The sequence below is a fragment of the Petromyzon marinus genome, chromosome 1 (genome assembly GCF_048934315.1).
Source record: "Petromyzon marinus isolate PM22_M1 ecotype Great Lakes invasive population chromosome 1, UKy_Petmar_22M1.pri1.0, whole genome shotgun sequence".
Taxonomy (NCBI): domain Eukaryota; kingdom Metazoa; phylum Chordata; class Hyperoartia; order Petromyzontiformes; family Petromyzontidae; genus Petromyzon; species Petromyzon marinus.
Window position 1 is genome coordinate 700818 of NC_133667.1, and position 23934 is coordinate 724751.

At 59.2% G+C, this 23934-nt stretch overlaps 1 protein-coding gene across 1 annotated transcript in view; it reads left to right on the forward strand.

Annotated features, from left to right (window-relative positions):
- The first annotated feature begins 429 nt into the window (after window positions 1-429).
- The window catches only part of LOC116941938 (A disintegrin and metalloproteinase with thrombospondin motifs 6-like), a 71189-nt gene continuing 47684 nt past the window's right edge, over window positions 430-23934 (forward strand). Inside the window, exons 1-7 of the mRNA XM_032953347.2 lie at window positions 430-657; window positions 2157-2919; window positions 8051-8188; window positions 14526-14761; window positions 18371-18614; window positions 19242-19489; window positions 21637-21720. Coding sequence (XP_032809238.2) covers window positions 2808-2919; window positions 8051-8188; window positions 14526-14761; window positions 18371-18614; window positions 19242-19489; window positions 21637-21720 — 1062 coding nt within the window. The 5' untranslated portion in view covers window positions 430-657; window positions 2157-2807. The remainder of the gene's footprint in view (window positions 658-2156; window positions 2920-8050; window positions 8189-14525; window positions 14762-18370; window positions 18615-19241; window positions 19490-21636; window positions 21721-23934) is intronic.

A 23934-nucleotide genomic window follows, 5' to 3' on the forward strand; every position in this document is an offset into this window, starting at 1 on the left:
GTGTGTGTGTGAGAGAGAGCCGTGTGTGTGTGTAAGTGCTGTGTGTGTGTGTGAGAGCCGTGTGTGTGTAAGTGCCGTGTGTGTGAGAGAGAGCGCCGTGTGTGTGTGTGAGAGCCGTGTGTGTGTGAGAGCCGTGTGTGTGAGAGCCGTGTGTGTGTGTGAGGGCCGTGTGTGTGTGAGAGCCGTGTGTGTGAGAGCCGTGTGTGTGTGTGAGAGCCGTGTGTGTGTGTGTGAGCCGTGTGTGTGTGTGAGAGAGCCGTGTGTGTGTGAGAGAGCCGTGTGTGTGTGAGAGAGAGCCGTGTGTGTGTGTGAGAGCCCGTGTGTGTGAGAGCCGTGTGTGAGAGAGAGCCGTGTGTGTGTGTGAGAGCCCGTGTGTGTGAGAGCCGTGTGTGTGAGAGCCATGTGTGTGTGAGAGCCGTGTGTGTGTGAGAGCCGTGTGTGTGTGAAAGCCGTGTGTGTGTGAGAGCCGTGTGTGTGTGTGCCTAGGGGCTCACTCTGGCTAAAAGTTGCGATGCTGCTACTTTGCTTGCTGCTGTGAGAGGGGGCCACACCGATGTTGCATGCTGGAGGAGGAGGAGTTGCACTCGTGAGCGGAGGGAGTGAGGATTGCGAGGAATCTCTTTCGATCGGTCTCTCGTCTCGTACAGCTGACTGTGAGTACGTTCACACGCACACACACACACGTGTGTGTGTGTGAGGGAGTGCGCCTGTGTGTGTGTATGTGGGTCATATGCTGCGCGTCTGATGTGGTCAGTGCTATTGTGAAATGCATGCGGAGCGCACACACGCAGACACGTTCACAGACACATTCACAGAGACACACACACTACACAGAGACACATTACACAGAGACACACATTACACAGAGACACACAGACACATTCGCAGAGACACATTACACAGAGACACATTACACAGAGACACACAGACACATTCGCAGAGACACATTCACAGAGACACACATTACACAGAGACACACAGACACATTCTCTCACGCAAAGGCAGACAGACGTACAGACACACAACACATTTACACACAGACACATCCTTACACACACGTGCAGGCAGACAATTCACACACAAAGAACAAGACAGATCCCCCCCCCCCCCCGTATAACATTATAAGTTGGGGGGGCACTCTCTGTTCGCGAACAGCACCTCCGTTAAACACAAAGACACATTCGCACACGTACACACAAGGACACACAGATTCCCTTAACAGACGCTTTGATGGCAAGCGCTGTTATAACACCGAAGACATCCTCCTGTGCGTACGTCTCTCTCTCTCTCTGTGTGTTACTGTACTGCGTGTGGTTAGGGGAATGCAGTGGGAAAGTGGTCAACCCGATGCACCCTGAACCCGCCGAAATGCCAAAATGCAAGTTGCATTCTCGGCCCAGGGCCAGCATCAGTGGCGGCAAAGCGAGGATCCGAACCGGCGCCCGCAACCCGCTGTGGGTCGACTTGCCCGCACAGCCTGCGGAGGCTATATGGGAGGGGAACATTTGTCTTTGTGTGTGTGTGTCGAAAGGTGGTGTCCGTCTGATGTGGTTAACTCGCACAGATCTGTGCCAAATGTGTGCCAGAGCTGTACGAGATCTGCACCAAACAAAATCTGCCGCTAAAATCGGTGTCAATTCCGTGGTCGATCCGTGGTGCGGCTCTCCCGTTTAATACGAGAGGGGGGAGACCGTGCAGTGGACAAGTCTCGCTGCAGTTGCAGGGGCTGCGCCTTTAGTAGCGTGCGGCAGCCAATAGGAATCGCCACTCGGCTATCGCGATGATGGTGATGGTGATAGATAGGACAGGGCGTCCAAGAGGACGACTGGGAGTTGGGTGGTGGTTGGTGGTGGTGGTTGGTTGGTGGTGGTGGTGGTTGGTTGGTGGTTGGTGGTGGCATCGCTTGGACACTTGTGGGGGTGGTCACTCGGCGTGTCGGAGCTGGTGACGCACTGCCGCAGTTGATATTTAAACATCGAGCGGCTTGCAGCGTCTCTCACACTCTGCTTGTCGGGGGCCTCGTTTGGCGCGTGGCTAACAGCGAGTCGTTACGGCAGCGGGAGGGAGGTTGTGTGTAGGTCTCAGCAGCATCTCCATTCACACGCAGCGGCACTACTTTCTTGCCGTGTGTGTTTTGTGTGTATGTCATCACGCAGAGGGACAAAACGAAGTCGTTGAAGGATCCTCAACTGCCCCGAGTTTCGCTTCAGTGACCGCTCTAGCAACGGGCGGACATCGACCACCATGGCTGCTAGATCTTCTTAGCACAGCAACGAAACCATCATCAGCAGCAGCAGCAGCGAAATTATCAACAACATCAGCAGCAGCAGCTAAAGAGGACATCAAAAGAGAAGGCGCTCCATCGTCACCCGCTTGCATTGCGGTGCAGTTTTACTTTGAACTTTAATAATTTTGGTCAACAGTTAAACGAACACTACAAAGGCTGGCACGTTAGACCCATCGGCGGCAGCGGCAGTGGCGGTGGTGGTGGTGGTTTGGAGAGCGTAGCTACCACCACCCCCCACGCCCCCATGCATTTGCCGCGGCGCGCGCGGACGACGCGAAAGGCGGACTGGATCGTGCTCCCTGGACATGGACCTTCGCAGGCAGAATGTTGAACTCTGTAGCTGTCAGCTGTTGCTGCTGCTGCTCCTGCTGCTGCCACGACCAGTGCTGCCGGCGTCGTCGTCGCCGCTGCTGCTGCTGCTGCCGCTGCTCTGACCGCGAGTGAATCGGAGCGAGTGATCGAGCACATCGGAAGGGGGCGACAGTAAAAGGGGCATCAGCATCGGCAGCATCGTCAGCTCATGTCCCCTCCGATAATGGGACTTTGGGCGGGCGCACTCACATGGATTGCATTCACGACAGCTGGGATGGCGGTGTCGGCTCGCTATGCTAAGTATTCCTACACGTCTCAAGGTAAACCGCGGTTGTTGTTGTTGTTGTTTGCATGTTGACGTTCGCGCGCGTGTGTGCGCGTGTGCGTGCGCGCGTCTGTGTGTGTGTGCGCGTGTGTGTGCGCGTGTGTGTGCGCGCGTGTGTGTACTGTGTGTGCGTGTGTGCGTGTGTGTGTGTGTGCGCGTGTGTGTGTGCGTGTGTGCGTGTGTGTGTGTGTGCGCGTGTGTGTGTGCGTGTGTGCGTGTGTGTGTGACTGTCTGTGTGTGTGCGCGTGTGTGTGTGTGTGTGTGTCCGTGTGTCTGTGTGTGTGCGTGTGTGTGCGTGAGCGGCGAATGACTTTTGAGTGCGGCCAGAGCCCGGCGCCAGGGATTGCCCGAGCTCTGCGCTCCTACGTGAGGATGTTTGGCCGACTCAGCTTACTGAGCGTTTGAGAATGATAATGAAGGCGATCGCGGTGCTCTCTGGGTTACAAGGCGGCTCTGGGAAATCGTTAGCAGGGCCCTGATGCGTCGGTGACATTAGCGTAGCACGGCCAGGAGGCGTCTCTCTGTGTGGAGTCGGTATGCTCGCCCCTGGTCTGCGAGGGTTTCCTCCGGGGCTTTATTCCTCGCAGAGCTCTAAACAATTCCCCGCAGACTTCCACGCAATTTGCGATCGCGCAACAGCAGCTGCAACGTCGCCCCCTACCGCGAGAACTTGGCAGGACCCTCCTGAAAACGAGCCTCGAGACTCGGGCGAGGCTTTCCGTGGCGAGCAAGCGTAATGACAGCTCAACAGGCTTGTGTATACCCAGGGCAGCGTGAGCCTCAAGACCACTCGTTTTCAAAAGGGTCCTGCATTCGGATGTTTGGGCAGCACGCTGTGTACTGACCTGGTGCGGTGTGTCCACATCGACACTAGGGAGACAAAGGCGGCCAGGCGCGGTGCTGGCCACCCACCCCCTCTCGCGTGCCGTGCCGGCCTTCGCAGGTGGTGGCTGACAGAACTTGCCCCAACAGTCTGTTAAGGCTACACGGGGGCTCTTTGTATGTGTACATCCCTCTTTGTAAACGCCACTCCTGGATGAGATCTTCCCCGCACCGTGGAGGTCACGGCGGTGAATTGACCCCAAGACACCAGTGGCGAAGGTGGAGGGACGTTGATGTGCTGTGGGATGTTCGGTACAGCGGCGGGGCTTTGCTGCCACGGCCCTTGAGCTGGTCGCAGTGATGTAACCATCGCCATCTGTGGCCGAGTGAGGATTATCACCACGTCCAGTATCCAACATTACACCCCCCCCTCCTCCACACTGCCTTAGAGCCCTCAGCGTGACCTCCTGCTGCTGCTGCTGCTCAAACGAGCATTGAGGCGTCAGTCCTGTAGAGAAAGTGGGGAGGGGGGGAGATTCCACATTCATGTGGCCGGGGGCGAGTCCATCCACAAACCAACGACCGCTAATTTCTCCACAAAATGGTACCTATTTTATCGACCCCGCGTGACAGGGATGATGATGATGATGATGGACTGAGTGAACCAAACCCAGCGGGATTTGAACTCGCGACCCCACCGCCGCGCCATTGGGCCCCACGGCAGTGGGGCAGCGAGGGTGTCTACTGTACTCCACTGCCTCTGCCGCACGGCCACACAAGCACCTGGGTGGGTGGTGGCGCTCTGCCGTGTGCCAGAGCAGGGAGCGGTGGCGCAGCGAATGTTCCAGCCGGCTTTGGACCTCCCCTGGGTCGACTCGGCCTTAAATGAATACCTGGTGCGGTGTGTTAAGCATCGGCACCGGGGAGACAAAGGCGGCCAGGCGTGGTGCGGGACACCCACCCACTCGTGTGCCGTGCCGATCTTCATAGGCGCTGGCTAACAGCACTTGCCCCCAAAGGCTATAGGGGCGATCTTTGTCTCTTGTGTATACGCGCGTGTGAGTTCACTGCTGATGTGTGACAGCTGGCGGTGGAGGTGCAGTAAACATCGCCGCTCCGCTATGGAGACAAAGGCGGCCGGGCGAGGTGCCGGCCACCCACCCCCTCGTGTGCCGTGCCGACCTTCGTAGGTGCTCGCTACTCGCTAACAGCACTTGCCCCGACCAGCCTGTCGAGGCTACACGGGGGATCTTTGCCTTTGGTGGGTGGATGGAGAAGGCGGGGCTACTTTGAGTGACAGGCGACGGTGTCGACTGACAGGAGTGGTGGTGGGGGTGGGGCTTCGTTATTTTCTGGTGGCATTGAAAATTTCTGAGTGGGTCATCTCTTTGGCTTTAAATTCAAATCTTTGCTTGGGTCCCGCGACTACTCTTGGCCTGGGCCCCTTTCCCTGCCCGCCTCCTCCTCCTCCTATACATTCCATCGACGGCGATGTGGACGTGCGTGCACTGTGCGGGCAGTCTGTAGCTTATGCAACCCCCGAGGCACTTCTGTTTATGTGCCCCCTCTTGTTAGCTTTTTGGCACCCACCAAAGTGTGTCCACGGCGCGCACGCAGCAAGAAGCCGCCACAACCCACCCCCCACACCACCACCTGGGTTCGATCACCGAACCGGGTGGCCCCCATCCGCCTGAGCGTTTGCGCTCTTTTACCTTCTCGTGTGCAGAAGTAAGACGGGGGGGGTAGTGTGTGTTGGGTGTGTGTGGTGTGTTGGGTGTGTGTGTGTTGGTTGTGTGTGTGTTGGGTGTGTGCGTGTGTTGGTTGTGTTGGGGGTGTGTGTGTTGGGTGTGTTGGGGGTGTGTGTGTTGGGTGTGTGTGTGTGCGTGTGTTGGGTGTGTGTGTGTTGGGTGTGTGTGTGCGTGTGTTGAGTGTGTGCATGTGTTGGTTGTGTGTGCGTGTGTTGGTTGTGTGTGCGTGTGTTAGGTGTGTGTGCGTGTGTTGGTTGTGTGTGCGTGTGTTGGGTGTGTGCGTGTGTTGGGTGTGTTGGGGGTGTGTGTGTTGGGTGTGTTGGGTGGGTGTGTGTGTTGGGTGGGTGTGTGTAGTTGGGTGTGTGTGGGTGTGTGTAGTTGGGTGTGTGTGTGTGCGTGTGTTGGGTGTGTGTGTGTTGGGTGGGCGTGTGTGCGTGCGTGTGTTGGGTGTGTTGTGTGTGTTGTGTGTGTTGGGTGTGTGTGTGTTGGGTGTGTGTGTGTTGGGTGTGTGTGTGTTGGGTGTGTGTGTGTGTTGGGTGTGTGTTGGGTGTGTGTTGGGTGTGTGTTGGGTGTGCGTGTGTGCGTGCGTATGTTGGGTGGGTGTGCGTGTGTGCGTGCGTATGTTGGGTGTGTGTGCGTGTGTTGGGTGTGTGCGTGTGTTGGGTGTGTGCGTGTGTTGGGTGTGTGCGTGTGTTGGGTGTGTGCGTGTGTTGGGTGTGTGCGTGTGTTGGGTGTGTGCGTGTGTTGGGTGTGTGTGTGTGTGTGTTGTGTGTGTTGGGTGTGTGTGTGTGTTGTGCGTGTGTTGGGTGTGTGTGGGTGTGTTGGGTGTGTGTGGGTGTGTTGGGTGTGTGTGGGTGTGTTGGGTGTGTGTGTGTTGGGTGTGTGTGTGTTGGGTGTGTGTGTGTTGGGTGTGTGTGTGTTGGGTGTGTGTGTGTGCTGTTGGGTGTGTGTGTGTGCTGTTGGGTGTGTGTGTGTGTGCTGTTGGGTGTGTGTGTTGGGTGTGTGTTGGGTGTGTGTGTTGGGTGTGCGTGTGTTGGGTGTGTGTGTTGGGTGTGCGTGTGTTGGGTGTGTGCGTGTGTTGGGTGTGTGTGTGCGTGTGTTGGGTGTGTGTGTGTGCTGTTGTGTGTGCGTGTGTTGGGTGTGTGTGTGTGTTGGGTGTGTGTGTGCGTGTGTGTGTGTGTGCTGTTGGGTGTGTGTGTGTTGGGTGTGTGTGTTGGGTGTGTGTGTGTTGGGTGTGTGTGTTGGGTGTGTGTGCGTGTGGAATTTGCGCGCTCTCTCGCCCTGTGCTCTGCAGAGTTCGGGCAAGCGGCGAACCGAGTTTTGATTCGCGCTCAATGGGCCAGCAAGCGGTGACGATTAATCTGAATCGGTCCTGGCCGCCCCCGAGATTGACTCAGCCTTAAATGAGTACCCGGTGCAGGAAGACAAAGGCGGCCGGGCTTGGTGTTGGCCACCCACACCCCCTCGTGTGCCGTGCCGGCCTTCATAGGCGCTCGCTAGCAGCACTTTCCGCCAGCAGCCTGCGCAGCCTGCACGGAAGGAGGAGCTTTATCTGTTTGTGTTTGCATGAACGGGCGGTACAGATCAAATGTAAGAATTGTCGCTGCTCTGGCTGCCCCCCTTCCGTGGTGGCATTTGACCATCGCCGTCATCGACATTCATGGGCTCGGCCAAACTTCCCAATGTAGGAGCGCAGAGCTCGGGCAAACTGTCGGTAGTCGCCGTGTAGCCTTCACAGACTGTTGGGGCAAGTGCTGCTAGCGAGCAGCACCTGTGAAGGTCGGCACGGCACACGAGGGGGGTGGGTGGCCGGCACCCCACGCCCGGCCGCCTTTGTCTCCCCCAGTGGCGATGTTTACACACCGCACCGGGATCTCATTGGAGGCCGAGTCGCCCTAGGGGAGACCCAGGACCCGGTTCAGATAATTATCGTCACCGGCGTTGGCCGCGAGCGGGAACCGAACCCGGGTTGCCGGGTTCGTAGCGCAGCGCGCCAACCGCTGCACCACCGCTCCCCACGACACCACCACCACCACAAAAACAACAACAACAAGAGAATCAGGCGTGCAGCATGGCAGGAGGAGGAGGCTGGGGGGGTGGTGGTGGTGGAGAGGCGAAAGTGAGAGTGTAGTGGTGGAGAAATCGTTACGCGGCGGAATGCGCCCGGCAAAGAGGGGCTTGGGGGGGGGGGGAGAAATCGCAGCTGTAACAGCGAAAGTGCCCGGCGCTTTGTAATTACAGTCAGACAATGCGGAGGAGGCTTTTCTTGACGGCCGGCCAACCAGTCCGTCTGGTATGTCCAGCGGAACGTGCCGCTCCGCGCTCGCCTCCTCCTCCTCCTCGCCGCACGTGCCGCGCGGGCCAATGGTGCGGTGTGGGGGGGGGGGGGGTAGCCACCACCACCACCAGCCCCCCTCTCACCCCCCAATGGCTGCCACCCCACAGCGGTGCTCTCGCGCCCACCACCACCCACCCACCACCATCCACCCACCTCTCACTCACTCACTCACCCCCCGCCCCTCTCCTCCTCCATGTCTACCCCCCCCCCCCCACCAGCTGATTTCCTGCGGAATGTGGATCACTACGAGACGACGATACCACAGAGGGTCGACCACAACGGAGCGCCGGTCCCTCCGCCCGAGAGGATCGACGGCCGGGTCCGGCCCAGGAGGAGCGTGGACGGGCTGCGGACAGGCAAGAGCGCGGTCGGGGTCGCGGCGGGGTCACGGTGGGGGTCACGGCGAGGTCACGGCGGGGTCACACGCCGAGACGGGGGGGGCGGTGGTGGGGGACACGGCGGCGGCCGAGTCTGTCCGAGTCGGGGAGCCCCCGTCTGTCCCTTCTGCGTGGACGGACGGAGTAAAGAGGAAACTCGGGGCAAGAATGAGAGGCACGGAGAGAGAGAGACGGGGGGAGAGATGGAGAGACACAGACACATTGAGAGACACGGAGAGACACAGACGCGTTGAGAGACACGGAGAGACGCAGACACATTGAGAGACACGGAGAGACACAGACGCGTTGAGAGACACGGAGAGACGCAGACACATTGAGAGACACAGAGAGACACAGACGCATTGAGAGACACGGAGAGACACAGACGCGTTGAGAGACACGGTGAGACACAGACACATTGAGAGACACGGAGAGATACAGACGCGTTGAGAGACACGGAGAGACACAGACACTTTGAGAGGCACGGTGAGACACAGACGCGTTGAGAGACACGGCAAGAGAGATGGAGAGACACGGCAAGAGAGACACGGAGAGAGACACGGAGAGAGACACGGAGAGAGAGACATTTGTTTTAAATAAACAAATGTCTCTCTCCCATATCCGTCTCTGCACATACAAAAAAAAATTCAGCAATTTTTTCCCTTGATACATCCCATTGGCCACATGGCCTTCTGGGAGTGCACAGTGTTAGCAGCATTGACTTTAACACTCGGTTTCAACATTCAGCGTCTCATCAGCAGTCAGGCTCTTGCTTGGAATACGTATTTTGATTTGGGCTCATATAAGGCGCGCTTTAATGCTGATTATTATTTTAGTTATTCCACTTGTTTAGCCAGGAGAGCCTCGCTGAGTCTGAAGACTCGTTTTCAGGAGGGTCCTGCCATGTTTTCGAAGCAGGTAGGGCGGCGGACGATGCTGCTGCTGCTGTGTGATCCCAATTGAGTCATATTGCAGGTGATCTTTCAGAATTGAGATGATGCTTGGCCAATGTCGGTGACATTGTACCGTTTTATTTTAGGTGCAGGAGAAGGAAACCCGTGCAGAGCAGGGGGGAGAGAGAATACACAGACTCCACGCAGACTCACACACACACACGCTGTGCAGAACAGGGCGAGAGCGTGCATGCCGCAACACATTCACGCTCGCGCTCACACACTGGCAGAGCAGCCGGGGAGAGCATTCAGACCGCAACACAGAACGGCTCCCGGGTGGGGAATCGAACCCGGAACTTTGCCGCTTGCGTGCGGCGTCTGCTGCTGCTGCTGCTCCTGCAGCAGCGCGAGCAGCAGAGAGGGGAGAAAGCGGAGAGGGGGGGAGAGAGAGGGAAGAGACGGGGGGGGGGGGGGGGAGAGGCGATAGAGAGGGGAGAGAGCGGAGAGAGGGCGGAGAGGGGGGAGAGCGGGGAGCGGGGGTAGAGGGGGTAGAGGGAGGAGAGAGCAGGGAGAGAGCGGGGAGAGAGGGGAGAGAGGGGGGAGAGCAGAGAGAGGGGAATGTTTTAGAGTTATTTTCAGAGTGGGGGGAACCGGGCGGCCGGACACAGCGGGAGGGGGGTGGGGGCGTGGGGGGGGGAGAGAGAGAATGCCGTTCATAGAGAGAGGGAGGGAGAGACGGGCGGACAGGGGTGGGTCGGTCGGTGGGGGGAAAGAATTTGGCGAGAAATTCACGAGTGGCCACTACTTGCAGGGGGTCGCCAGTTTTGGACGATTCTTGGGGCAGCAGTGGAGGAGAGAGACAGGGAGAGAAACAGGGAGAGAGACAGGGAGAGAGACAGAGAGACACAGGGAGAGACAGGGAGAGAGACAGAGAGATACAGAGAGAGACAGAGATAGAGAGAGAGAGACAGGGAGAGCGGGAGAGACAGGGAGAGAGACAGGGAGAGAGAGAGACAGAGAGAAAGAGAGAGACAGAAGAAAAGAGAGAGACAGGGACAGACAGAGAGAGACAGGGAGAGAGACAGGGAGAGACAGGGAGAGAGACAGGGAGATATAGAGAGAGAGACAGGGACAGGGAGAGAGATACAGAGAGATACAGAGAGAGACAGAGATAGAGAGACAGGGAGAGACAGAGATAGTGAGAGACAGGGAGAGAGACAGAGATAGAGAGAGAGACAGGGGCAGAGAGACAGAGATAGAGAGAGAGACAGGGGGAGAGAGACAGACAGAGAGAGAGACAGGGAGAGACAGAGAGAGACAGGGAGAGACAGAGACAGGGAGAGAGACAGGGAGAGAGACAGGAGGGTGACGGACCCCAACATCTTCAGGGGCTGGTCAACATGCTCGTAGGCTATGCCAAGCTCGCCATATACAGGGTGAGGAAGGTGGCCCTGGAGGGGCAACGTCCGGCCAGCAGCCTGGGCATCTTCCACGCTCTGGTCGGAGCCAGGGTGTGGCCGGAGTTCCGCCACGCGCGGCTGACCCACGCCGTGCCGGCCTTCAAGGAGCAGTGGGCGCTGGAGGAGGCCGTGTGCTCGGTGGCAGATGACGGAGAGCTCTGCATGCAGATCTAAGCTACCCGTTGGAGGCCGTTTGACTGTAGGAAGGGCTGGGTGCAGATGCAGCACTTGTCGTAGTTATAAAAAGAGAGAGAGTGAACGTGAGAAAGCGACATGGAGTAGGAAGAGGGGGGGCAGAGAGGGAGGAAGAGAGGGAGGGAAGGGGTAAGGAGAGCAGAGCGAGAAATCTTTTGTTAAATCTTTCATTTAAAAAAGCCGGGGGGGTTACATAAAGCAAAGCATTGAAAATAAAACAAATAAAAACGAAATGATGAACGAAGCAGAGTGCCGACTACACCGAGCATCTTCTTGTTTCCTATGATCGTAAAAAAAAAGAGAGACAGGGAGAGAGACAGAGAGAGAGAGACAGGGAGAGAGAGGGAGAAACAAGGAGAGGGAGAGAAAGGGGGAGACATCGCGGCCAAGGCTGACATAGGCTCGCTGCCGGAACGTCGAACTTGCGGCCGCAAGACGGAAGAGACCCTGTGCAGTCCGTTTAACCGTGCAGGCAGCGTGGTTCCGCGTCGCTCCCTCACGCTGTGAGTTTATTTGTTTGAGCGCGAGAGAGTAAGCCAAATACCTTCCAAATTAGCGGAGACCCCTTTTTACCGGTAGTGGCGTGAGCCAGCCATTGCAGGCCTGCACCTCTGCCTTGGTTATTTACCCGGTTCGCCATGGTGGCCACGCTGCTGCACGTGGCGGCTTGGAGTCATCCAACGCTGCGGAGGCAGTAGAGGGGGTTGGTGGATCGCACACAGATGGGCTGTGAAACTCTCTTCCTGTGGGTGTTGACGAGGTGCCGTATCCCTGGCTCGCCAGGAGAAGGCGGTACACAAAGTGGACTTTTCGCCATCTGTGTCCGTCTGTACGGGGATAGAGCATTGTCCCCTCGCGCTAAGCGCGGGGTTTTCTCCGGGTGCACCGGTTTTCTCCTCCCGCACGTGTTTAATAATAAACAGACTCATTACTAATCGGCTGAGAACATCTTACAATAAAAAAGACCCCCAATGTAGCCCTGCGACTCAGCGTGGCTGTCCTGGATAGACGAGTACAACACGTAGAACACCATGGTAGCCGCAGCATGCAATCCGCACCGACTTTCAAGAGACCCTTCGAAGGCTCACCACCACCAGAGCAGAAATGGGCCTCGCCTAAGGTCGCAAAACGTGAAGCAATTTATTGACTCGGTTGGCGATCGCAGAGTTGTGCCCCTGCCGGCCACGCGAAAGGGCACAGGGCAGGCGGCGCATGGCCCTGCTCTGCCGGTGAGTTGTCCGCTCCGGGCCCCAAACCTCCTCTCTCGCCTGACTCGCGAGTGGCACGCGGAGCTCGCCACGGCTGCTGAATACTCGGGCACGTTACAAATTGCGCGACCGTCGTCGTCACCGTGAGGATTGTCGCGTCACCGCATCGGCGAGGCGCCACCGCAGCGCCCGGCGTCCGCTTGCCGCTTCGTGTGGCGGGCGGCTGAGCGCGCAGCGGATTGCCCCGGTGAAGACGGGACGCTCGGGCAATCGGTGGCCAACGCGAGCCGGACGGGGGAGCGGCTTCGAAGGACCCCGGCGCGAGGCTCCTGCGGCGAGGCCTTGGTGCCTGCGGCGCAGGGAGGTCAATTCGGCGTTGGCCACGATCGCGCTCGGCTCGCCCACGACAGCGTCGCCGACTTCCCCAAGGCCGCTTTTCAGGAGAGTCCTGCCAAGTTGCCGGAGTTGGGGGGGGGGGGGATGCGATGCTACCGCTGCCACCGCCGCTGCTGTTGCGTGTGATCCCAACGCGAGGAAGGTGAACGGCGCTTGCCCTACCGACAGACTCGTCCCCGGTGTACCATAGGAATGTGGAATATCCACCGCCCCACTGGTTCAGTTCCCTCCTCGTGAGCAGAAAATCCCCGTCGGCTGCTGCCCCCCCCCTCTGCGCGCACGAAGCCCGCGCGTTCGTCCCGCCGACCCCTCAAACGAGACGGCTCGGCCAGACGCCGACCACCGAACCGACCGTGCCGCAGCCGCCGCCGCCGCCGCAGGGCCGGCCTTCGCGCGGAGGCCCGTGTAGGATGGGGCTTCCTCCTTGGCACCCCCCGACGGGCGCGGAGACCGTCGCGGCGAGAGCGGTCCGGGGTTGGCGCTCGGCGCCCAGCGACTCTACGCGATGAGGGGAGGTCCTTTGCCCGAAGCGTCGCCCGTTTTGTACGTTGTTGCCGCTACGACCCCGGCGCTGAGCCGTTTGTGAGTTGCGCTGCCGGAAAACGGCGGCGGGCGGCGGTGTGGCCCGGCGTCGCCAAATCGCTTGATTCGGGAATCGATTTTATTTTATAATGGTGTCATCTCGTCGGTCCGGGTCCCTCGTGTCGTTCAGGATTTGTTTCCATGCGGTTTGGTGCGGCTGCGTACACCACTCTCCGTGTCAGAGGCCGCAATGAACCACACAGTGCAGTGTGGACAACAAAACGAACCAAATCAGAGCATTGGCCCAGACGTGGACAGCGCTCTCTCTCACTCTCACTCTCGCTCTTTCTCGCTCTCTCACTCGCTGGCTCTCTCTCTCACTTTCTCTTGCGTCTCTCTGGCTCTCTTTTTTACGATCAGAGGAAACAAGAAGATGCTTGGTGTAGTCGGCACTTTGCTTCGTTCATCATTTCATTTTTTTTAATGCTTTGCTTAACCCCCCCCCTTTTTTTAAATGAAAGATTTCACGATAGATTTCTCGCTCTGCTCTCATTACCCCTTCACTCTCTCTCTACCCCCTCTCTCTACCCCCCCCCCTCTCTCTCTACCCCCTCTCTCCCTACTCCATGTCTATGTTCCCCCTATGTTTTCTATGTAATAGTTGTAATATTATTATAATTATAATAAAAATATTTCTTTTTTTTACGACAAGTGCTGCATCTGCACCCAGCCCTTCTCGCAGTCCTACGGCCTCCGACGGGTAGCTCATATCTGCATGCAGAGCTCTCCGTCTTCTGTCACCGAGCACACGGCCTCCTCCAGCGCCCACTGCTCCTCGAAGGCCGGCACGGCGTGGGTCAGCCGCGCATGGCGGAACTCCAGCCCACTCACCCTGGCTCCGACCAGAGCGCGGAAGATGCCCAGGCTGCTGGCCAGGCGTTTCCCTCTCGCACTCTCACTCTCTCTCACTTCTCTCTCTCTCTCTCTCGCTCTGTCTCTCGTTCTCTCCTGTTCTCTCTCTTGCTGTCTTTCTCGCTGTCTGTCTCTCTCACTCTCTCCTGCTCTCTCTCGCTCTCTCTATCTCACTCTGTCTCTCGCTCTCTCCTGTTCACTCTCTCGCTCTCTCTCGCTCTCTCACTCTATCTCGCTTTCTCCTGTTCACTCTCTCGCTCTCTTTCTCGCTCTCGATCCCTCTCGCTCTCTCGCTCTCTCTCACTCTCTCCTGCTCTCTCTGTCTCTCTTTCTCACTCTCTGTCTCTCTCACTCTCTCTCTCGCTCTCTCCTGCTCTCTCTCTTTCTTGCTCGCACGGCCAACCGGGCCCTGCGCCCACGCCGAGCGTCGAACGCTTGACCGCTCGTCGCAATCGGCCAAATTGGCATTCGGTGCGCCGCTAAGAATTTTGCCGGCAGTGGGGGTGTGGGGAGAGGAGGAGCTTTTCATCCAGCAGCCTATAGAACATGGCCGTGACGACGACGACGCGGCCCGGGCCTCCCCTAGGTCGACTCGACCTCGAACGAGCACCTGGTGCGGTGCGTGAAAAAAAAAAAATCGCCCAGCGAGGCAGCTAAACTGTCGCTCGCCCCGACGACATGTCAAGGCTGCACGGTGAGGAGGGTCCTGCGTGTCTCTTGTGCGGCACAGGCGACGAGCACGGCGACGCGGCGCAGGTCTACTACCGGCTCGCCGCCTACGGGCGGCAGCTGCACCTGAACCTGAGCCTGAACGCGGCGCTCGTGTCGCGGGCCTTCTCCGTCGAGTACTGGGGCCGCCGCGGCCTCGACTGGCGCCACAACTACGTCTCCGACTGCCACTACACGGGCCACCTGCAGGGCCGCCAGGGCACCACCCGCGTCGCGCTCAGCAACTGCAACGGCCTGGTGAGCGGGGGGGGGGGGGTGGGGCGAGCGGGCGAGGGGTCGGAGCGCGCCGCCCGACGATCTGCCCCGCAGAAGCGGATGCGGCAGAGCGGACTCTCCGCCGTGGTGGCGAGATGTTAACCACCTCGCCCTGGTGTACCAGGGGGTCGTGGGTTCGGTCGCTATGCATTCCCACGTGATAGAGCCACTTCGTTGAGCTCGAATTTCCGATAGCCCAGATTGCTTCTGAGAAAGAGCCACGTTGCTCAGTGGGCCTTACTTGGTTAAATGATAAAAAATAGTTTCATGCCTTCTTCTCCCGGTGAGCACTCTGGTCCACGCGCAGTCAGGGGCGGCGTTTTCCCACCGGCCGCGCCACGTGAGATGCGATGCCCGTCACACCGTTGACGTTGACGACCTCGCGGCCCGACCCGGCCGGCGTCGTCGTCATCGCATCGCGCTCTCTACCACCCGCCTTGTCGTCATCAACCGTCGTCGTCATCGTCACTGACGAGGTTTCCACGTCACCTTGTCCGAGCGTTCGAGCGCGGCCCTTTTGTCAATCCACTGCTGGGGGAGGAAATCCTTTTCTCACCGTGCTTGATCGTCGCGGGGTGGGGTGGGGTGGGGGGCTGCTTGGTCATACTTCACCACGCCGGTCAGTCCGATTGTCCGTGGCCGGGAATCGAACTCGGGGCGACGGGTTCACATCGGGGGCGAGTGGCAGCCGCCTCCCCCGCGCCCGATAACGACGCGGGAACCGGCGAGCGTGCCGCCACCGCCGTTCCCACGGTTTTGGGGAAATGGAAATCGTGGCCGTGGTGGCCGCGGCGGCGGCGGCCGTGGTGGCGGCCGTGGTGGCGGCCAGCCCGGCCCTCGCCCCGCTGTGGTGGCGGCGGCGGCGGCGGCAGCGCCAGCGTCGTGCACCCCCTCTGGCTCGCGCGCGGGTTTTTGAGGTCGATGTTTTTGTAACAGCGAGCGAAGTCAGAACGCGCAGAGTGGGAGAAGGAGAGCGAGAGAGGGAGAGAGGGTAGAGAGGGAGGGAGAAGGAGAGAGAGGGGTGGTGCGGCAGAGCAAATGCTAGACAGGAAGGGCTGTGGGTCCAAGGCAAAGTGGGTGTGTGTGCGTGTGTGTGTGTGTGCGTGTGTGCGTGTGTACGTGTGTCTGTGTGCGCGTGTGTGTGCATGTGCGTGTGTACGCGTGTGTACGTGTGCGTGTGTACGCGTGTGTGTGTGTGTGCGTGTGTGTGTGTGCGTGTGTACGCGTGCATGCGTGTGTGCGGGTGTGCGGGTGTGCGTGTGTGTGTGTGTGTGCGTGCGTATGTGTGTGTGCGTGCGTATGTGCGTGTGTGTGTGTGTGTGTGCGCGCGCGCGCGTGTGGAGCGCTCCGAACCTGACCACCCAGGTTCGATTCCCGCTCAGGGCCAACACCGGTGACGATTATCTGAACCGGTCCTGGTGCTCCCCTAGGTCGACTCGGACTCAAATGAGTCACCTGGTGCGGTGTGTAGTAAACATCGCCACTGGGGAGACAAAGGCGGCCGGGCGTGGTACTGCCCACCCACCTCCCTCGTGTGCCGTGCCGGCCTTTGTAGGTGCCACTCGCTAACAGCACTTGCCCCTACAGTCTGTTAAGGCTACACGGGGGGTGGGATCTTTGTCTTTGCTTGTGTGTGTCTCGAGTCTGCGCGTGGCAACCCCGTGCACTGCTTTAGCACTGTGCTCACGGCCACTGGCTTGAATTATAATTATTATAATAACAATAATGCTGCTGTCGTAATCACTCACAGCCCTTGCTTAATCCGCTGCTGGATGAAGGCCCGCCCCAGGGCATGAGAGGGGGCATATACAACAGGCAGCGTTGATCATCAGAGTGGCAGCTTAGTGGTGACGCTCGCGAAGGGCATGAGTTCGATTCCCGGCTCGGGTCCCCTTCCGTGTGGAGTTTGTTCTGCAGCGTGTGGTGAGTGAGAGTGTGGTGACAGTGTGTGTGTGAGAGTGTGGTGAGTGAGTGAGAGTGTGGTGAGTGAGAGTGTGGTGACAGTGTGTGTGTGAGAGTGTGGTGAGTGAGAGTGTGTGTGTGTGAGAGTGAGAGTGTGGTGTGTGAGAGTGTGGTGACAGTGAGTGTGTGTGTGAGAGTGTGGTGAGAGTGTGGTGACAGTGAGTGCGCGTGTGAGAGTGAGTGAGTGTGTGAGAGTGTGGTGAGTGAGCGTGTGGTGACAGTGAACGTGTGTGAGAGTGAGTGTGTGTGTGAGAGTGTGGTGTGTGAGAGTGTGGTGACAGTGTGTGTGTGTGAGAGTGTGGTGAGAGAGAGTGAGTGAGTGTGTGAGAGTGTGGTGACAGTGAGTGTGTGTGTGAGAGTGTGGTGAGTGAGAGTGTGGTGACAGTGTGTGTGTGTGTTAGAGTATGGTGAGTGAGAGTGAGTGTGTGTGTGAGAGTGTGGTGAGTGAGAGTGTGGTGACAGTGTGTGTGTGAGAGTGTGGTGAGTGAGAGTGTGTGTGTGTGAGAGTGTGGTGTGTGAGAGTGTGGTGACAGTGAGTGAGTGTGTGAGAGTGTGGTGACAGTGTGTGTGAGAGTGTGGTGAGTGAAAGTGTGGTGAGTGAGTGTGTGAGAGTGTGTGAGAGTGTGGTGACAGTGTGTGTGTGTGAGAGTGTGGTGACAGTGTGTGTGTGTGTGAGTGTGGTGACAGTGAGTGTGTGAGAGTGTGGTGACAGTGTGTGTGAGAGTGTGGTGAGTGAGAGTGTGGTGAGTGAGAGTGTGGTGACAGTGAGTGTGGTGAGTGAGTGTGTGAGAGTGTGGTGACAGTGTGTGTGTGTGTGAGTGTGGTGACAGTGTGTGTGAGAGTGTGGTGACAGTGTGTGTGAGAGTGTGGTGACAGTGAGTGTGTGAGAGTGTGGTGACAGTGAGTGTGTGAGAGTGTGGTGAGTGTGAGTGAGTGAGTGTGTGAGAGTGTGGTGACAGTGAGTGTGTGAGTGAGAGAGTGTGTGAGGATGTGGTGACAGTGAGTGTGGTGAGAGTGTGTGTGAGAGTGTGGTGTGTGTGTGAGAGTGTGGTAAGTGAGTGTGTGTGTGTATGTGAGTGTGTGTGTGTGAGAGTGTGATAAGTGTGTGAGTGTGATAAGTGTGAGTGTGAGAGTGTGGTGACAGTGTGTGTGTGAGAAGGTGCAATGAAGTTGTATTTATGGAAGCCGGGGCCCCCCGTGGATTTTCAGTTGAGGGCGCCGTCAGAGTCTCTCGGAATCCCCGCAGTCCCAACGTGGCGTAGCCGCTGAACGTGGCGTGGCTGCTGAGCGTGGCTGCTGAGCGTGGCAACGACGCCGACGGCAGCGATCTGGGCGGTGGCTCGGGCGAGAAGTCTACGGCGTGTTGTCCAAGCGGCGTCCGGAGAGCCGCGCCGTCCCCTCCGGGGCCTGCTCCGGTTTCGTCAGCGGCCGGCAGCGCCTCGCGTTGGGCGCGGCGCTGCCGAACTTCAGCGTGCACGCGGCGGTTCGCCCGACCCGGCCACACACCGAGCTTCGCGGCAGACGAGCAGACACGGCCGGGCGCTGATCGTCGCTGCTCGACGGACTCTCTTTTTCCCCCCCCCCGCTGCCCCCTCGGCTCCCGCTACCGCCGACCCCCGCACCCCACAGCACGGGGTGATCGTGGCGGACGGGGAGGAGTTCTTCATCGAGCCGCTGAGAAACGCGACCGCCACCTCCGGCCCGTCGTCCACGTCGTCGCCGTCGTCGCGGCGAGGGCGGCGAGGGCGGGCGGGGGGGGTGGAGGAGGCGGACGAGGAGGAGGAGGAGGAGAGGCCGCACCTCGTCTTCAAACGCTCGGCCGTGCGGCTCCACCGCAAGCACGGGGAGGAGGAGGCGGCGTGCGGCGTAGGGGGTGAGCAGCACGCCTACAGGTCCACCTCATCAACATCGTCACCATCGTCGTCCACCTCGTCCTCGTCATCATCATCATCATCATCCCCATGCCTACAGACTCTCCCTCCCCATGCCTACAGACTCTCCCTCCCAACCAAGGTGAAGCCCATGGACCGATTCAAATATTCTCCACTGTGGTTGATCGCGAGAGCGGGAATCGAACTCGGGTTTGGTCGGGGTTCGTTGCGCAGCGTGCTAACCGCTGCACCACCGCTCCCCGCACTCGCTCACACCCTGGGTTCGGTCCCGACCCTGACGCCTGCTGTCTATTTTGGAGTTTGCGTGTCGCTCTCTCCCCGTGGTCACGTGGATTTTTCCTCCGGGCCCTCCGGTTTTTTTCCCCTTCAACATTTAGAATCGGCGTAGCCACGCGTTCAGAGTATTTGGCGACGGCGACACATTTCCGCGTGGTGGTGATGATGATGATGAGGAGGAGCCGCTTCTTTGAGCTGTCACTTGTGGCCAGGTCTCTGCTGCAAAAGGACTAATGGCTCAGCGGGGCCTTCACCCTGGTAAAATAAAAATCGAATTTTTAGTTGAGTAGTTTTAGTGACGCCCTTGCTCGCTCTGTGTTCTGCCCGGGCAGCGAAGTCCTGGACGGGAGGCAGCGGCCGGCGGAAAGGGGCCAAAGCTCCGGCACGGCAGCGCGGGGCGTGGTGGTGGCGACCGCCGCCGGCGTCGGCGTCGGCTCCGCCGCTGTGGGGGGCCCAGCGCGGGCGCCGCTCGGTGAGCGTGGAGCGCACCGTGGAGACGCTCGTGGTGGCCGACAAGCTCATGGTGGGCTTCCACGGGCGCCGGGACATCGAGGACTACCTGCTCACCATCATGAACATCGTAAGTTGGCGGCCGGGTGGCCCAGCGGGGGCCGCGGACGCCGAGAGGGCCCCCGGTTTAGACTCCCGGGTGTCGGCCCCTCCCCCTGACCGTCATTCGTGAACTGCATCGAAGTGGATCGGTCTCAGCCCGGTCACCTGTGACTTTCACAGAGACCCATAGACTCGCGTAGAGACCCATAGACTCATGCAGGACCCGGTAGGGCCCGGGAGGGCTCCACTGGCCGAGGGCCGCCGCTGGAGTTCGCAGCAGCAGGCCCTCCGGCGGCGGCGGGGGGGGGAGGGGGAGCAAGCGGTCGAGGGGCCCCGAGAGCGAGGCGCGGCTCGGGGCGACGCCGCTCGGCAGCAGCGTCGGAGGTCGGCCACCGCAGTCGTTTAAATGGCAGCCGCTCGCCGCGCTCGGAGGGGGCGCTGGGCGGTAGCGAGGACGCGAGCGTCGGGCGGTCTCGTCGCTCTCGAGTCCCAGCGTTGGTCGCTTTCGCCGGTCCGCTGACGCGGCGCCCCGCACGCGCTCCTCCGAAGCTGACGGCGACAGGCGGCGCGGCCGGCCGGTTCGCCGAAGGTGGTTCGGTGCCGGGCGCCTGCGCGAGCTCGGGTTCGCTCCTGACGACGGACGCACGGTGAGCACCGTGGGAGCGGTGCTCGGTTCGAGGCCAAAGGCACTGGGAGAGTGAGAGAGAGCAGAGAGAGAGCAGAGAGAGAGCACGGCGAGAGAGAGAGAGAGCAGAGAGAGAGCACGGCGAGAGAGAGAGAGAGCACGGCGAGAGCAGAGAGAGAGCACGGAGAGTGAGAGAGAGCAGAGAGAGAGCACGGAGAGTGAGAGAGAGCAGAGAGAGAGCACGGAGAGTGAGAGAGAGCAGAGAGAGAGCACGGCGAGAGAGAGAGAGAGCACGGCGTGAGCAGAGAGAGAGCACGGAGAGTGAGAGAGAGCAGAGAGAGAGCACGGCGAGAGAGAGAGAGAGCCAGGCAGATGGAGGATGACGACCAAGAATGATTGAGCCACCTTTGACCTCGGACGAGTTGCCCGGCACGCGCTGACCGGGCGAAGTCGAGGGCCGCCAAGCCCCTCGCCCCCCCGCGTGGCCGCTGTGCGTCGTCACAGCCCCTGTGCGCCGGCCAACTGGGCGGGATGGTGGAGACGGCCGCCATCGTTCCCTGTGCAGCAGCCGGGAGTTCGTTTTTTGCCAAGCGTACACACGTGTGTGTGTGTCTGTCCACTCTGTGTCCACGTGTGTGTGTGTGTGTCCACGTGTGTGTGTGTGTCAACTGTGTCCACGTGTGTGTGTGTCCACTGTGTGTCCACGTGTGTGTGTGTCTACTGTGTGTCCACGTGTGTGTGTCCACTATGTGTCCACATGTGTGTGTGTCCACGTGTGTTTGTGTGTGTGTCCACGTGTTTGTGTATGTGTGTGTCCACTGTGTGTCCACGTGTGTGTGTGTGTTTACTGTGTGTCCACGTGTGTGTGTGTCCACTGTGTGTCATCGTGTGTGTGTGTGTGTCCACGTGTGTGTGTGTTCACTGTGTGTCCACGTGTGTGTGTGTGTCCACTGTGTGTCCACGTGTGTGTCCACGTGTGTGTGTGTGTCCACTGTGTGTCCACGTGTGTGTGTGTCCACGTGTGTTTGTGTGTGTGTCCACTCTGTGTCCACGTGTGTGTGTGTGTTCACGTGTTTGCCTTTTGTCGTGCGTGTGTGTCTGCGGGGAGTGGTGTTGTAGCAGTTAGAGCGCTACAAACCCAGCGACCCGAGTTCAATTCCCGTTCACGGCCAACACCGGTGACGATTATCTGAACCGGTCTCGGGTCTCCCTTAGGTCGACTCAGACTCAAATGAGCACCTGGGGAGACAAAGGCGGTGGGGCGTGGTGCTGGCCCACCCACCCCCTTGTGTGCCTTCATAGGTGCTCGCAAAGCAACGCTTGGCCACACAGGGGGTCTTTGTGTGCGTGCGTGCGTCGACGGACGGACGGACGGTTGTGACGCCCAGCTCGGAAGTGACTCGGCTTGTGTCTCCCCTCGCCTCTCCCACCCCCGCTCCCCACACTCCGCTCTCCTCGCCCTCTTCCTCCCCCCGCCTTCCCTCTCCCTTCCTCTACCCCGCCCCGATCCCCCTGGTCAACCCAAACCTGTTTTGTTTGGTGGAGGTCAGGTCGCCAAACTCTTCCACGATTCCAGCCTTGGCAATGCCGTGAGCATCATGGTCACTCGGCTGATCCTCCTCACGGAAGAGCAGGTGAGCGACGCTGCGTGCGCATGCTGCTGCTGCTGTTGCTGCTGTTACTGTGTCACCGCGTGGCACTGCGAAGCATTATGGGGCAGTTCCGGAAGAACTGCATTGTGGTCCCTCTTCGCTCAGGCTGCCATCACGGTAAATGTCAGCACACGAGACCGACTCTCTGGGCAGCGGCAGTGATGCAGAGATAGACAACCGCGCGCCAGCTTCGTCGTTATGAGGACTCGTCGGCACAGCCGGTCACAATTTGCTCAAATAAAGTTTTTGCGGCGACCTACGACTCAAGGGGACCAGAATGAACTCGTTCGGGAATTGCCGCTGCTGTAGTTTGTCGCTTAACGCACGGGCGGAGGCCGCGCACGCATCTACGCGTGTCCCTGTCCACCGTCGTCGCCATCGTTGCTCGAGACGGCGTTCGGTCAGCGCCTGCGTGGCGTGCGTGGAGCACAGTGGCACATGTGGCGCGCGTGTCCGCGAGAATGAGGTCAGTAGCACGCGGCCGCGCGCCAGACACGTGTTCGGTGTTAGCCAGGGCCCATTAAGGGCCCTCTGTGATCTGTTAAGTGCCTTCCTGCCCGTTTCCCCGCACGGCCCGGGCAGCGTTTTCACGGAACCCGTTTCCGACGCCGGTGCAGGCCGGGCGCCCGTCGGTGGCACGCCCCTCCGCCCGGGTCGCCGCCGCCCCGCGGGGTGGCCGCTCTTGACGCGTTGCACGGATCGTCGGCGTCGCCGTCGCACCCCCACCGGTCTCCGCGGTAACGGCAGTAACGGCGCTGTCGATGGCGCGCGGCTGTCGTCGCGAAGGAAGGCGCCGCCGCGGTTCACAGATGGGTCGAGTCTGGCGGTAGGGAGCGACGTTGCTGCTGTGAAGCCGGCGGCGGCGGCGGCGGCGGTGGCGGTCAACACGGGGCCTTCAAAGGCCGGAGGGAACGCCCGGTTTAACGAGCGCCCGCTGTGCGATTCACCCGCGGTGCACGTTCCAGATCCCCGTGACGCCGTTCGCAAGCGTCGGCCGTCGTGTGCCACAGGCGTCACCGACTAAATTGGCCAAGTTTTGTGTCTCTGTGTGAGTCTGTGTGTCTCTCTGTGAGTCTATGTGTCTCTCTGTGAGTCTGTGTGTCTCTCTGTGAGTCTGTGTCTCTCTGTGAGTCTGTGTGTCTCTCTGGGTCTGTGTCTCTCTGTGAGTCTGTGTCTCTGTGTGAGTCTGTGTGTCTCTCTGTGAGTCTGTGTGTCTCTCTGCGAGTCTGTGTCTCTCTGTGAGTCTGTGTGTCTCTCTGTGAGTCTGTGTGTCTCTCTGTGAGTCTGTGTGTCTCTCTGTGAGTCTGTGTCTCTCTGTGAGTCTGTGTGTCTCTCTGGGTCTGTGTCTCTCTGTGAGTCTGTGTCTCTGTGTGAGTCTGTGTGTCTCTCTGTGAGTCTGTGTGTCTCTCTGTGAGTCTGTGTCTCTCTGTGAGTCTGTGTGTCTCTCTGTGAGTCTGTGTGTCTCTCTGTGAGTCTGTGTGTCTCTCTGTGAGTCTGTGTGTCTCTCTGTGAGTCTGTGTCTCTCTGAGTCTATGTGTCTCTCTGTGAGTCTGTGTGTCTCTCTGTGAGTCTGTGTCTCTCTGTGAGTCTGTGTGTCTCTCTGTGAGTCTGTGTGTCTCTCTGTGAGTCTGTGTGTCTCTCTGCGAGTCTGTGTCTATCTGTGAGCCTGTTTGTCTCTCTGTGAGCCTGTTTGTCTCTCTGTGAGTCTGTGTCTCTCTCTGGGTCTGTGTCTCTCTGTGAGTCTATGTGTCTCTCTGTGAGTCTATGTGTCTCTCTGTGAGTCTGTGTCTCTCTGTGAGTCTATGTGTCTCTCTGTGAGTCTGTGTCTCTCTGTGAGTCTGTGTCTCTCTGTGAGTCTGTGTCTCTCTGTGAGTCTGTGTTTCTGTGTGAGTCTGTGTCTCTCTGTGAGTCTGTGTCTCTTTCTGGGTCTGTGTCTCTCTGTGAGTCTGTGTCTCTCTGTGAGTCTGTGTCTCTCTGTGAGTCTATGTGTCTCTCTGCGAGTCTGTGTCTCTCTGTGAGTCTGTGTGTCTCTCTGTGAGTCTGTGTGTCTCTCTGTGAGTCTGTCTCTGTGAATCTGTGTCTCTCTGTGAGTCTCTGTCTCTGTGTGAGTCTATGTGTCTCTCTGTGAGTCTATGTGTCTCTCTGTGAGTCTGTGTCTCTCTGTGAGTCTGTGTCTCTAGGTGAGTCTGTGTCTCT